We start from the raw sequence: 13,632 nt of genomic DNA, 5'->3' as shown, positions 1-13,632 counted from the left end.
CAAACTTGTTTTTCTACATTGCTTTGTCTTAGTCAATAGAGCAATGTATCTGGCTCGAGGACATGTTTGTCCTTACCAAGAACCTGCTGACTTATCCTAAGATTATATTAGGGGAGTGGGTCTGGTAAGATCTTTCTATTGTTAGTTCTAATCCCGTTATCTTAAAATGTATATTGTGGGAGTGGGTCTAGTATGATCTGTGAACCTTGAGACATTCTTTTGATTTATTGTAATAACCAATTAAAAAGAATATAGCTTCCTTGCTAAGGCTAGCGAGTGGGGCACTTTTGTCCTCCTTCTGATGCCTATGCCAGAAGCTTCCTCTGTCGCTTTTTATACTTGAATAAAACCCTGCTATACAAAAGCTCTTGGGTGATCAAGGCTGGTCCCCGGGCCCCAAGCTCAATCTTCTTCGGAGATCAGGAATCCGACATCCTCTGCTGCAAGCTATCAGCCCGCTCATCCATTAACTGGAGAGAAGCAATCTAAAGATGATGTCTGTAACCTGAAGCAGAGATTTGAGAGATCTAGTCTATATTGAACCCTTCTCTGCTACTTGATCAGTAAACCCATACACGCACTCTCTCTCTCTCTCTCTCTCTTCCTGGTTAACCTCCTCGATGACGGTATTCCATTACCTTAATCGTTCTCAATTCTACCCAAGTAGGTACACCCCAGGTTATTGGTTGGCAACAATTGGATGCCCTGAAATCCCCTTATTTGCGTCTGTGTTCTCTCTTACAGGCTTCCCTGATGGTTCGGACGGTAAAAACATCTGCCTACCATGCAGGAGACCCCGGTTCGATACCTGGGTTGGGAAGATCCCCTGGAGAAGGAAATGGCAACCCACTCCAGTACTCTTGCCTGGAAAATCCCATGGACAGAGGATCCTGCTAGGCTACGGTCCATGGGGTCGCAGGAGTTGGACACGACTGAGTGACTTCACTCTCTCTCTTACTGCTGAGTCCAAGTGGAAGGGATGCAAGTGCAGTTATTATTCAAAGGGACATGGAGAATTTCCCCCTGAAGTCTGGTTCAGAACGGACAACGTATGCTTTAGGAAAGAGTTAATGCACCTTCAAACAGGAGCTATTTCCTCCGATTTCCCTTGTATTTCCCTACCCAGAATGCCATGGTCAAGGCACCAAGGATGTTAAAGTATGTAAAGCAAATGATGAATCTGTAACCTTGGCCAGTTGAGCAGCCTGAAAGTGAGAAACATATCCTGACCTTTCTTTCCACACAACTTCCTTAGCCCAAGACATGTCCTGCCTGAAGCTGGGAGTATTTTCCCTCTCTAAAATACAAAAGCTAAGGAAGCAGGCTTTTTCAAGTTATTGGTGTCCGTTCTTTCCAGGAAAGATCCTCCTTGAGGTCTGAAGAAAATGCTAAAGGAAGAAGACAGACCTCTGCTTAGAAGAGCAAGAAGCCTGCTCTCCAGACGTGGTCAATGTCCTAGTCCATCTTGGCCAGTAAGTGGCACGCTTCCTCCGTAATTATTTTAGTAGCCTCTAGAGGAAAATGGATCTTGCTTCCTAGTCCATTTTGGCCATGGCTGTTGTCACAATATTGTAAGAAGGACATTCTCTCATTCCCAAAAATAGTCATCACAAGCAAATAATGTCTTACATAAAAGTTTCTGAAGAACCTAGAACTTTGACTCAGACTTTTAATTGGTGGCTTTGCACTCTTAGGGCTTCCCTTGTGGCTCAGAGAGTAAAGAATCTGGCTGCAATGATGGGAGACCCAGGTTTGCTCCCTGCGTGGGGAAGATCTCCTGGAGAAGGAAATGGCCATCCACTCCAGTATTCTGCCTGGAGAATCCGATGGACAGAGGAGCCTGGTGGACTATGTTTCATGGGGTGGCAAAGAGTCGGCACGACTGAGTGACTACGCTTTGCAATCTTAAGGGGAAATGGGTAGCCAGAATCCCAAAGAAACAGGAAAGAGCTGTATGAATGGCTGGTGCAGGGGAAGGAGGAGTGAATCTTGAGAGCATACTGGGAATTGCTACAATGTGAGGAAGTATAGGCAGACTTTGTTTTATCCCATTTCACAGATAATTGCATTTTTTACAAATTGAAGGTTGGTGACAAGCCCACGTCAAGCAAGTCTATCAATGCCATTTTCCAATAGCCTTGGCACATTCCATGTCTCTGTGTCATACTGCAGTAATTCTCAGGATATTTCAAACTTTCACTGGCAAAACAATCTGAAGGTCCAGATGATCACTGGTGATTTTTAGCAATAGTGGAATGTTCTAATTAAGGTATATTACCGTCAGGCCACTCAGGATAGCTCTTCTCTTACTCTCGGTAGATCCCCTGCCCCACCGGTACAGCCTAGGCCTATGACTTGCTTTTCTCTGTACTTGTCTGAGGCCCCAGAGTTGATCTTTTGTATCAAAGGGGTGGTGAGGGGCGTGTCCCTCAACTGCTTTCCATGAAAATTAAAGAGCCCGCCTGATCTCACTCCCACTATGATTAGCCATCTCCTCCCTCACCCCCCACCCCCTCCTTCCCCATTCCCCACTTCCCCACCCTCTACTCCCCACCCCGCCATTGCTCTCAGAATGAAGCCTGTCACCATGTGTGAATACTTCCCACCACCCGTGCACCACCCATGGTGGGGTGTTGCTCCAGGACCTTGCTTCACACGTGTGAGTGCCTCCCATCCCTTAAGCCATCCATGCCTCTGTTCTTGACGGCAGATTCTTCCTTTGGTCTCGAAGCTGGGCAAACAAAGGTCTTGTAAGCCTGCAGGGCACAACCCAACAATTGGTGGCAGCCAGGAGATGACAGAAACTCCTGTGAGTGTCAAGATACAGGATGAGGAATGGAAAGTTATTGGGGGCATCCACTAGAATGTGGGTCCCAAGAGTCTCTGGGTGATCCTTGAGGTGGCTGTCCGCTAACCCAGGGGGCCCCAAAGTTGCTGTCTGTAATCCCAAAGTTGTAGGGTATTCCTGAGGTGGCCATCTGCTACCATATGGTGCCCCAGAATTGCAGGGGGAATCCCAGAAGCAACAGGGAAATCCCTGGGTGGCTGTCCACTAGTACATGGGGCCTTTGGGTGGCTGTCCCTGATGAATGGGCGCTGCCCAGAGAGCTGGAGAACAATGGCCTCAGCTAGCTCTGCTATTGTATCAAAGTGAGCCTTTTGTAATGTTTTAAGCCAGCTTTCTGGAAGGAATTGGTATTTCTCTTGTGCCTTTGCCATATAAATGATCTACCTGGGCTCTCTGATACTAGTGGTCTGTGATCTCTAAGAGTAAGGAGGAAAAAGAGCTTAGGTAAACTCGGTAGAAATAATTATGTTTGGGTAATGTCTATCTAAAATAGTCTCCCCAGATTTTGGTGACTTGAAACTGAGTTAAGAGAATTCATTGACTTTCTGTGCCCTATGCTTAGTTGTATCACACTCTTGGAGACCCCACGGGCTACAGCCCTCCAGCTTCCTCTGTCCATGGGGATTCCCCAGACAAGAATACTGGAGTAGGTTGCCGGGCCCTCCTCCTGGGATCTTCGCAACCCAGGTCTCCTGCATTGTAGGCAGATTCTTTAGCGACCGAACCACCAGGGAAGCCCAAGAATACTGGAGTGGGGAGTTGGTCTCTCCCTTCTCCAGGGGATCTTCCTGACCCAGGAATCGAATTGGAGTCTCCTGCTCCGCAGGCGCGTTCTTTATCAGCTGAGCTACCGGGGAAGCCCCGCAGGCAGCTTAGGAAGGATGTATAATATTATTTATCTTTCCAGCATCATTTGTACCTAAAGCTTCCCGTGTGAGGACATTCTTTTCCTTTACCTCTCCTTGCAGTCTTTAGTATAACCGAAATAAAACAATACTGTTTACATAAACAGTATTCTCTGTAATACTGAGTGCTTCAATGCCGTAGGAACTGCATTTGGTTTATTCACATGTATTCCTTGGTGACAATTACACAGTCTGTCACTCGGGTACTCAATTTATATGTATAATATGAATGGAATGAATGAGTAAATAAATGTAACCACCCACTCTTTAATAAAGTTTTAAAATGGGGTTTGGATTTCACTTTTTGAGTGAAGAAACTCATTTTCTTTGATTTAATAAATATAACAAAGCACAAATGTAATCACATGAAATGGTAAAGATGCTTTAGAAATTTTAATATGATGTACAGATGAAATGTAATTTTATAAATTTCTGAACATTTTAAGTATGTTAAATGCAAGGAGGAATAAATAAATCAGCAACAGATAACCTCAGGGCAGGCATCACCTAAGGACTCATGCCCCTACAGCTGAATACTTTTATATCTACTTGCTTATTACTACTGACAAAGTATCAACTAAAGTAATTCAATGAATTTGGTGGCTAAAGCAGAAATCAGAGTCTTCTGAAATGAGCACAGGTGAGTGTACGAGGCTGATGTGGCATCTTGGTCGGTGAGAGTCATCTCAAGGTGACTTCAGAGCTCCACCCAGGTTTCTTATCCTTTTCTGCAAGATGGATGACGAAGAGAGGGCTCTCATCATCTCCACCCTGACGGTTTCCCAGGCGCACTCGCTGTATTCCTTCTCTTTCAGGTAGTCACGGATTCCCTGGAAGTACCTCATCACGGCCAGCACGGGGCCCATCCTTCCCGGGTCAGAGGCATCCTCTCCCTTCACCAGGCCCGGGCAAGCATCCAGGTCCTCCAGCTGTTGCATGAGTCCAGCGCGGAGCTGGTCCCGGATGGCCGTGTTCCAGGCAGCAGGGGAGTGCTCTGTCTGTAAGAGGTTGAAGCACTGCTTGAGCATCTCGTGGAGGACAGAGAGGGCCTGGTCCTTCTGGAACTGGCCGCGCTCCAGCATCTCCTGGGGAAGACCGAAGTCTTTTCTGTCCTGCAGACAGGAGCGAGGGGAGAGTCTGCTCATTTGCCGCAGGAACCTGAGGTTCTGCCTGCCAACCCACACATGGTTCCAAGGCCGGTTACAGCCCAGAGATCCTCCAGGGCTGCAGCTGACCAGCACCAGGGCCATCAGTAGAGAGACCGCGAAAGCCATGGGGAAGATGAGGCTGCTGCTGGCCTGCCTGAGACGGCGTCTGGGTGAACCTTGAGGTAGGGTGTCTGATGACAATCTTTCTAGCAAGGCTTTTAAGTAGGGAAGACGGTACTCATTGTCCGAAAATTTCTCCCTCACTTCCTCATTGTGCTTTCATTTAGATATTACCTATTTGACCTAGAAAATGTAGTCAATCTACACTCTGAAGTTTTACAGTAGAAGTTTAATTTTCCCAATAAACTTTGGATTTGTCAATGAACATGTGTATCAGTTAGATGAGATACTAAATAAAGGCTGAAGTTATGCAATAATACGAAGACTTATAGACATGTACATAGTTATTATGTACAGATTTAAGTATAATAATAAACATTCCTTCTGTTTGTATTTTGTCAGGAACATAAGTTTTCCTTGATCCTTAACTGCATTTTTCCCTCCTTATCTTACACGTAGGAATTCAGTCACTCAGGCCATATTGATATCTGTATTTTGTTTTCTGTCTCACCCAGGATAAGCTTGTAATTAGGAGTGAGTGAACGACTCAGATGTTTCTGTTCTTTTGAGGACATTCATTCAGGTTCCTGAGATTACATTTCACTGGGGCCACAGGGTCATGAGGAGGGGAGTATTTCCTGCCTAATCAGTAAACCAGGATGACACAGTCATCACGAGTTGCCAGCCCTCCAGGGTGCTCAGGAAGGGGACATACACCTGTGGGCGAACAGCTACCAAGTTGCAGCTACTCCCTACGGTGAGCCCAAGGCAACTCAGGATGTGATAAAATGCAAGATGCAAGAAAATGCAAGGAAAAATGCCCCAGGAGAGCTGAGATGCATGAAAGGAACGTGTTCAGTGAGCCCAGACACTTGCCTCTTCCCATACATGGGGAAAATGCTAAATTCCTTAACTTGAGATAGCTGGTTTTCTTTAATTCACAAAAACGCTTTGATGTTCAGACTACATCCCCGTTCTTGCAAATTCCTGTACAACCTGACGCTTCCCTTCACCTCCTTGGAGCAATTCTCTCAAGGTGAATTGAGAAACTGCCTCCCGAATTCCCTCCAAATAAAGTATAACGCTCATCTTTTAGGTTGTCACTATTTTTCTCTTTTTTGAATTAACTGATTTATTTTATTTGGAGGCTTATTACTTTACAATATTGCAGTGGTTTTTGCCATACATTGACGTGAATCACCCGTGGGTGTACATGTGTCCCCCATCCTGAACTCCCCTCCCACCTGCCTCCCTGTCCCATCCCTCAGCGCGGTCCCGGTGCACCAGCCCTGAGCGCCTGTCGCATTCATCCAACCTGGACTGGCCATCTACTTCACATACGGTAATATACATATTTCAATGCTAGTCTCTCAAATCATCCCACCCTCACCTTCTCCCACAGAGTCCAAAAGTCTGTTCTTTACCTCTGTGTCTCTTCTGCTGTCGCGCATATAGAGTCATTGTTACCTTCTTTCTAAACTCCATATATATGCATTAATATACTACATTAGTGTTTTTCTTTCTGACTTACTTCCCTCTGTATAATAGGCTCAAGATCAACCGTCAGGAACAATATACGAGACATCAGGGTTTCTTTCAACCAGCTTTTTATGGTCGATCTCTAGTCTTCCACGGGCTGTGCCGATACCCCCACCAGGAATCCTGCTTCTTTTCTGGTGCATGTAGGTCTGAAGATTCTCATTAACTGTCTTTCCAGTACCACCTCATTCACAAGGTGGTTATCACCTCTAGTAGCACATCTCCTCTGGAATGACGGTGTCCTCAGCCCAAAGTCTCTGGGCCTCCCCCATGAGGGCAGGCTAACCACATCCTGAGAACTTCAGAATTCTACTGTGGAGGGGCTTGTCTCCTTGTTTGCAAAGTCATTCATCTTCCAGCATCCCCACCCTCTCCCGTGCAGTGTTTGTGTGAAGGAGGGGAGTTCTCAGCGATGACTTCCTCTTCTTCCGATCCATGTCGCCAGCTATCAAGTGTCAGCAGCCCTGAGATGCTGAGATCTGAAGTGTGGAGACCTAAGTAAGTGGTGGCATTATCCAATTGCAATTGTTACACCTTTAGGAGACAATTTTTATTTTGCCACGACAGCTTTTGTTGCTCAATTCTTTTACGTAAAGTGTTCAAGATTTGTTCTGCTCAGAATTTCTGAGTTGGGTATAGGTGACTCAGTGATGGTGTTCTGTATTAGTAAAAGCTTATGTCACAGAAATCAGTCACCTTCAGGTGTTCGTTCAGTCTACATACTTCCGTTGGGCTGACTTGTCGATCCATCTCTGTGCTGTGCTCAGAATGCAGAGCAGTGAGGCCCAGGCTGTGTCAGGGAGAAATAGCCTCGGTTCTCTACTTACTCATGATGTTTTGTTTTAAATTTAAAGAACAGCAAAAGAAAAAAAAAAATTGAAGAACTTATTTTTTGCCTTTTGATTTACTGGCCAGTTTGTCTCTCCTACTGCGTTCCTTTCCGTTTCATCCTAGGGTTAATACAGAAGGAAGGGAAAGAATGGCAGAGGGGCATCACCATATTTTCTGTGATTTTCAAGACTAGAGATTTCTTTTGTTTCTCATTTCAGCTTTCCCGGAAGGCAAAACTTGATAGTTGTTTGTGGACAAAAATAAATCAAATATAATTTTGAATGTCATGAATGAGAATATAGACAACTGTCCTTTCTGCTGACAGTATGGCAAAGTGTACGTTGAAGAAAGGTCAACCAAAAAACGGAAGGAATCATAATATTTGAAAGTTGTCAAACAGTCTCAAAGACAGCCACGTGCACGTGCTAAGTCGCTTCAGTCATGTCTGACTCTTTGTGACCCTGTGGACAGGCTCCCCTGTCCGTGGGATTCTCCAGGCAAGAATACCTGAGTGGGTTGCTATTTTCTCCTCCAGCGAATCATCCCGACCCAGGAATTAAACCGTGGTCTCTTATGTCTCCTGGATTGACACGCAAGTTCTTTACCACTGGTGTCACCTGGGAAGCCTCCACAAAGACAGCCAGGTGAGACCAAAAATTGAAGATGTAGTCTTGCCCCCAAAAGGGGCCCCAAAGTGTTGAAGGAAGAAAGAAAAGGAACAAAACTTAGTTAAGAAACAAATTGGACAGCCCTCTCATTTGTCAGTTGGAGAGAAGCAAACTAAAGACAAGCCTGTACACTGAGGCAGAAACTGGACAGATCTAGGCTAAACTGAAGCCCTTCCCCACTCTCTGAGCAAACACTCGTGCACACATGCACACACACCCACCCACACGCACGCACACACACATGGATACATCCTGGTTAATTCCTGAATTACGATTGGGTTACCTCAATAGTTCTCGAGTCTACCCAAATAGGCACACCCCAGGCTATTGGTTGGCAACAGTTGTATTCTCTGAGCTCCCTCTATTTGTGGCTGTGTTCTGTCTTACTCCTGAGTCAAGGTGGAAGGGATGCAAGTGCGGTGATTCTTCAAAGGGAATAATAAATCTAAAGGAAGGCTTTAAACAGGGAAGACAGTACTCATTGTCAGAAATTTTCTCTCTCACATCCATTATGTGTTTTCATTTAGACATTTTCTATTTGACCCAGAAAATGTAATTAACCTATACTTTTAATTTGTATAATAAGTGTTTTGTTTTCCCACTAAACTTTTGATGTATCACTCCAAATGGGTATCAGATAAATGAGAAACAAATTAAAGGCTGAGGTTATGTAGGGATGTAGAGACTTATACACATGTACATACTTCTGTGCACATTTTAATATATATAAAGATTCCTTTTCTTTGTGTCAGGAACAAAATCTTTCCTTGATTCTGGACTGCATTTTTTCTCTCCTTATCTTATACATACGAGGTCACAGTCCCTCAGGCCCTACAGGTTTCTGTATTTTATTTTCTGTTTTAATCGGAGCAGAGGCTTGTAATTGTTAGTGCATGAGCTAATCGGTTGTTTCTGCTCTTTTGAGAACATTCATTCAGGTTCCTGAGGTTACATTTCACTGGGACCACAGGCCACGAGGAACAAACTGTTTTCTACCATATCCGTAAAGCAGGATGACACAGTCATCAGAGTTTCCAGCCCTCCAGGGTGCTCAGGAAGGAGGAATATACCTCTGGTCTGACAGCTGTCAGATTGCAGCCACTCCCTAATGTGAGCCCAAGGGAACTCGGGATGGGGAAAAATGCAAGGCGCACGGCCCCAGGATAGCCAAGATGCATGAAAAGAATGATTTCAGTGAGCCCCGACTCTTGCATCCTGCCATGCATAGCAAAGTGCTAAATTCCGTAACTTGAGATACCGGGTTTTCTCCGAGTCACCAAAATATTTTGAGGTTCGGACTACCTTCCCTCTCTTGCAAACTTCTGTGGAACCTGGCTCCTCCCCCCACGTCCTTGGAGCACTTCTCTCAGGGTGACTTGAAATACTGTCTCCTGAATTCCCACCAAATAAAACTTAACTCTCAGCTTTTAGGTTGTGACTTTTTTCTTCAAGTTGACAGTCAGGAATAATATCCGAGACATCGCTATTCTTTTCACCATTTTTTTTTTTTACAGTAGATGTATAGTCCTCTACAAGCTGTGCCAGTACCCAACCAAACACAACATAACTCTCAACTTTTAGGTTCTGACTTTTTTCTTCATGTTGACAGTCAAGAATAATATACTAGACATCACCATTTCTTTCCACTGTTTTTTGTTTTTTTAACGGTAGATCTATAGTCCTCTATAGGCTGTGCCAATACCCCCACCAGGAATCCTGGTTCTTTGTGGTGCACTTAAGTGTGAAGATTCTAAACCAAGATAATTCATTGTATTTCCAACACTGCCTCACTCACAAGGTAGTTTTCACCTCTAATAGCACTTTTCGTCTGGAATGACAGTGTCCTCAGCCCAAACTCTCTGGGACTCACTCGTGAGGGCAGGCTTACCACTTTGAGACGTTGAGGATTTTACTGTGGAGGGGCTTGTCCCTTTGTTTGCAAAATCATTCATCTTCCAGAATCCCCACCCTCTCCCTGCAGTGTTTTTGTGGAGGACTGGAGTTCTCAGTGCTGACCTCCTCTTCTGCCCTGTGTCCCACGTTATCAAGGGTCAGCAGCCATAAGACGCTGAGAGCTACAGTGTGTTTTTGTCTACGAGTGTGTGTGTTAGTCGCTCAGTGGTGTCCGATTCTTTGCGACCCCGTTGACTGTAGCCCGCCAGACTCCTGTGTCCACTGGATTTTCCAGGCAAGAATACTCCATAGGTGGAGGCATTATGCAAGTGCAATTGTTTCACCTTTACTAGACAATGCTTAGTTTGCCACTACAGCTTTTATCATTCAAACTTTTTACTTAAACTGTTGAACATATGTTTTGCTCAGAATGTCTGAGTTGGCTATAGGGAATTCAGTGATGGTGTTATATATCATTATAAGCTTATATCACAGAAATCGGTGACCTTTAGTTGTTCATTCAGTGCATACTTGGGTTGGGCCGCAATGTCTATCCATGTATATTTCGTGCTGAGACTGCGGAGCCATGAGGCCGGGCTGTGTCAGGGAGAAATAGCCTCGTTTCTTTACCTACTCATGATGTTTCGTTTTAAATTTAAATCACAACAAAAGACTTAGGAACTTATATTCTCTATAGTGATTTGCTGGTTGAAGTTTGTCTCTCTCCTCCTGGGTTTCGTGCCATCTCATCCTAGGGTTAAGACAAAGGGAAATAAAAGAATGCCAGAGGGGCTTCACCTCATTTTCTGTGATTGTCAAGACTTGAGATATTTTGTTTCTCATTGCAACTTTCCTAGAAAGCAAAACCGTAGTTGTTTGTGGGCAAACATAAAACATATGTATATCTGAACGTCATGAAAGTGAAGAAGATAAGTGACATTTCTGCTGACAAAATGGCAAAGTGTAAGTTAAATCTCAAAAAAGCTCAGCCAAACAGTGGAAGAATCATAATATCTGAAGAATGTTAAACAGTCACAAAGACAGGCATGTGTGCGTGCTAAGTCGCTTCAGTCACGCCTGACTCTTGGGACCCAGTGGACAGGCACCCTTGTCCATGGGATTCTCCAGGCAATAACAGTGGAGTGGGTTGCCATTTCCTCCTCCAGGCCATCTTCCCGACCCAGGGAGTAAACCCAGATCTCTTATGTCTCCTGCAGTGGCAGGTGTGTTGTTTAGCACCGGTGCCCCCTGGGACGCCCCCACAAAGAGAGCCAGATGAGTCCAAAAATTATCCACGTGGTCTTGCCCCCAAAAGTGTCCCCAGAGTGTTAAGGCAGAAAGAAAAAAACCCCAAACTTACTTAACACACAGGAGAAGGAAATGACAACCCACTCCAGTTTTCTTGCCTGGAGAATGCCAGGGACCGGGAGCCTGGCGGGTACACTCCAGTGCAGATCAGTCACTCAGACATGTCTGACTCTTGCGACCCCATGGACCGCAGCATGCCAGGCCTCCCGGTCCATCACCAACTCCTGGGGTTTACTCAAACTCATGTCCATTGAGTCGGTGATGCCATCCAGCCACCTCATCCTCAGTCGTCCCCTTCTCCTCCCGCCTTCAATCTTTCCCAGCCTCAGGATGTTTTCCAAGGAGTCAGTTCTTCCCATCAGGTAGCCAAAGTATTGGAGTTTCAGCTTCAGCATCAGTCCTTCCAATGAATATTGAGGACTGACTTCTTTTAGGATGGACCGGTTGGATCTCTTTGCAGTCCAAGGGACTCTCAAGAGTCTTCTCCAACACCACAGTTCAAAAGCATCAATTCTTCGGCGCTCAGCTTTCTCCATGGTCCGACTCTCACGATCATATGTGACCACTGGAAAAAACATAGACTTGATTGGATGGACCTTTGTTGGCATAGTGATGTCTCTGGTTTTTAATATGCTGTCGAGGTTGGTGGCTAAGTGACAAATGTGGTCCACTGGAGAAGGGAATGGCAAAGCACTTCAGTATTCTTGCCTTGAGAACCCCATGAACAGTATGAAAAGGGTACAGACCCCGGAGTCGCAAACGAGTACTACTCAACGGAGCAACTGACGTGTATTTAACCTCCAAGTTAGAGATCCCTGAGAATGTCAGTTCCTAGGCAGATTGATAAGAAGTCTGGGGTCCCCAAGGACGTGAGAGGGGTCTGGGGCTCTCCAGGAGGACATAGGGTTCTGGAGTTCTCAAGGAGGAGAAATAAACAAACTTGTTTTTCTACATTGCTTTGTCTTAGTCAATAGAGCAATGTATCTGGCTCGAGGACATGTTTGTCCTTACCAAGAACCTGCTGACTTATCCTAAGATTATATTAGGGGAGTGGGTCTGGTAAGATCTTTCTATTGTTAGTTCTAATCCCGTTATCTTAAAATGTATATTGTGGGAGTGGGTCTAGTATGATCTGTGAACCTTGAGACATTCTTTTGATTTATTGTAATAACCAATTAAAAAGAATATAGCTTCCTTGCTAAGGCTAGCGAGTGGGGCACTTTTGTCCTCCTTCTGATGCCTATGCCAGAAGCTTCCTCTGTCGCTTTTGATACTTGAATAAAACCCTGCTATACAAAAGCTCTTGGGTGATCAAGGCTGGTCCCCGGGCCCCAAGCTCAATCTTCTTCGGAGATCAGGAATCCGACATCCTCTGCTGCAAGCTATCAGCCCGCTCATCCATTAACTGGAGAGAAGCAATCTAAAGATGATGTCTGTAACCTGAAGCAGAGATTTGAGAGATCTAGTCTATATTGAACCCTTCTCTGCTACTTGATCAGTAAACCCATACACGCACTCTCTCTCTCTCTCTCTCTCTCTTCCTGGTTAACCTCCTCGATGACGGTATTCCATTACCTTAATCGTTCTCAATTCTACCCAAGTAGGTACACCCCAGGTTATTGGTTGGCAACAATTGGATGCCCTGAAATCCCCTTATTTGCGTCTGTGTTCTCTCTTACAGGCTTCCCTGATGGTTCGGACGGTAAAAACATCTGCCTACCATGCAGGAGACCCCGGTTCGATACCTGGGTTGGGAAGATCCCCTGGAGAAGGAAACGGCAACCCACTCCAGTACTCTTGCCTGGAAAATCCCATGGACAGAGGATCCTGCTAGGCTACGGTCCATGGGGTCGCAGGAGTTGGACACGACTGAGTGACTTCACTCTCTCTCTTACTGCTGAGTCCAAGTGGAAGGGATGCAAGTGCAGTTATTATTCAAAGGGACATGGAGAATTTCCCCCTGAAGTCTGGTTCAGAACGGACAACGTATGCTTTAGGAAAGAGTTAATGCACCTTCAAACAGGAGCTATTTCCTCCGATTTCCCTTGTATTTCCCTACCCAGAATGCCATGGTCAAGGCACCAAGGATGTTAAAGTATGTAAAGCAAATGATGAATCTGTAACCTTGGCCAGTTGAGCAGCCTGAAAGTGAGAAACATATCCTGACCTTTCTTTCCACACAACTTCCTTAGCCCAAGACATGTCCTGCCTGAAGCTGGGAGTATTTTCCCTCTCTAAAATACAAAAGCTAAGGAAGCAGGCTCTTTCAAGTTATTGGTGTCCGTTCTTTCCAGGAAAGATCCTCCTTGAGGTCTGAAGAAAATGCTAAAGGAAGAAGACAGACCTCTGCTTAGAAGAGCAAGAAGCCTGCT

The 13,632-nt window shown here is 45.2% G+C and overlaps 1 protein-coding gene across 1 annotated transcript; it reads right to left on the bottom strand.

Moving 5' to 3' along the window:
• Window positions 1-4,439: 4,439 nt before the first annotated feature.
• LOC145540029 (interferon tau-like) lies at window positions 4,440-5,027 on the bottom strand. The gene has a single exon (XM_081574419.1). The coding sequence runs from the start codon at window positions 5,025-5,027 to the stop codon at window positions 4,440-4,442; it is 588 nt and encodes a 195-aa protein (XP_081430545.1).
• Between the last annotated feature and the right edge of the window lie 8,605 nt (window positions 5,028-13,632).

This window comes from Giraffa tippelskirchi, chromosome 1, assembly GCF_054371585.1.
Source record: "Giraffa tippelskirchi isolate mGirTip1 chromosome 1, T2T-mGirTip1v1.2.pri, whole genome shotgun sequence".
In the NCBI taxonomy this organism is placed as follows: Eukaryota; Metazoa; Chordata; class Mammalia; order Artiodactyla; family Giraffidae; genus Giraffa; species Giraffa tippelskirchi.
This window is presented reverse-complemented; position numbering and strand designations above follow the sequence as displayed.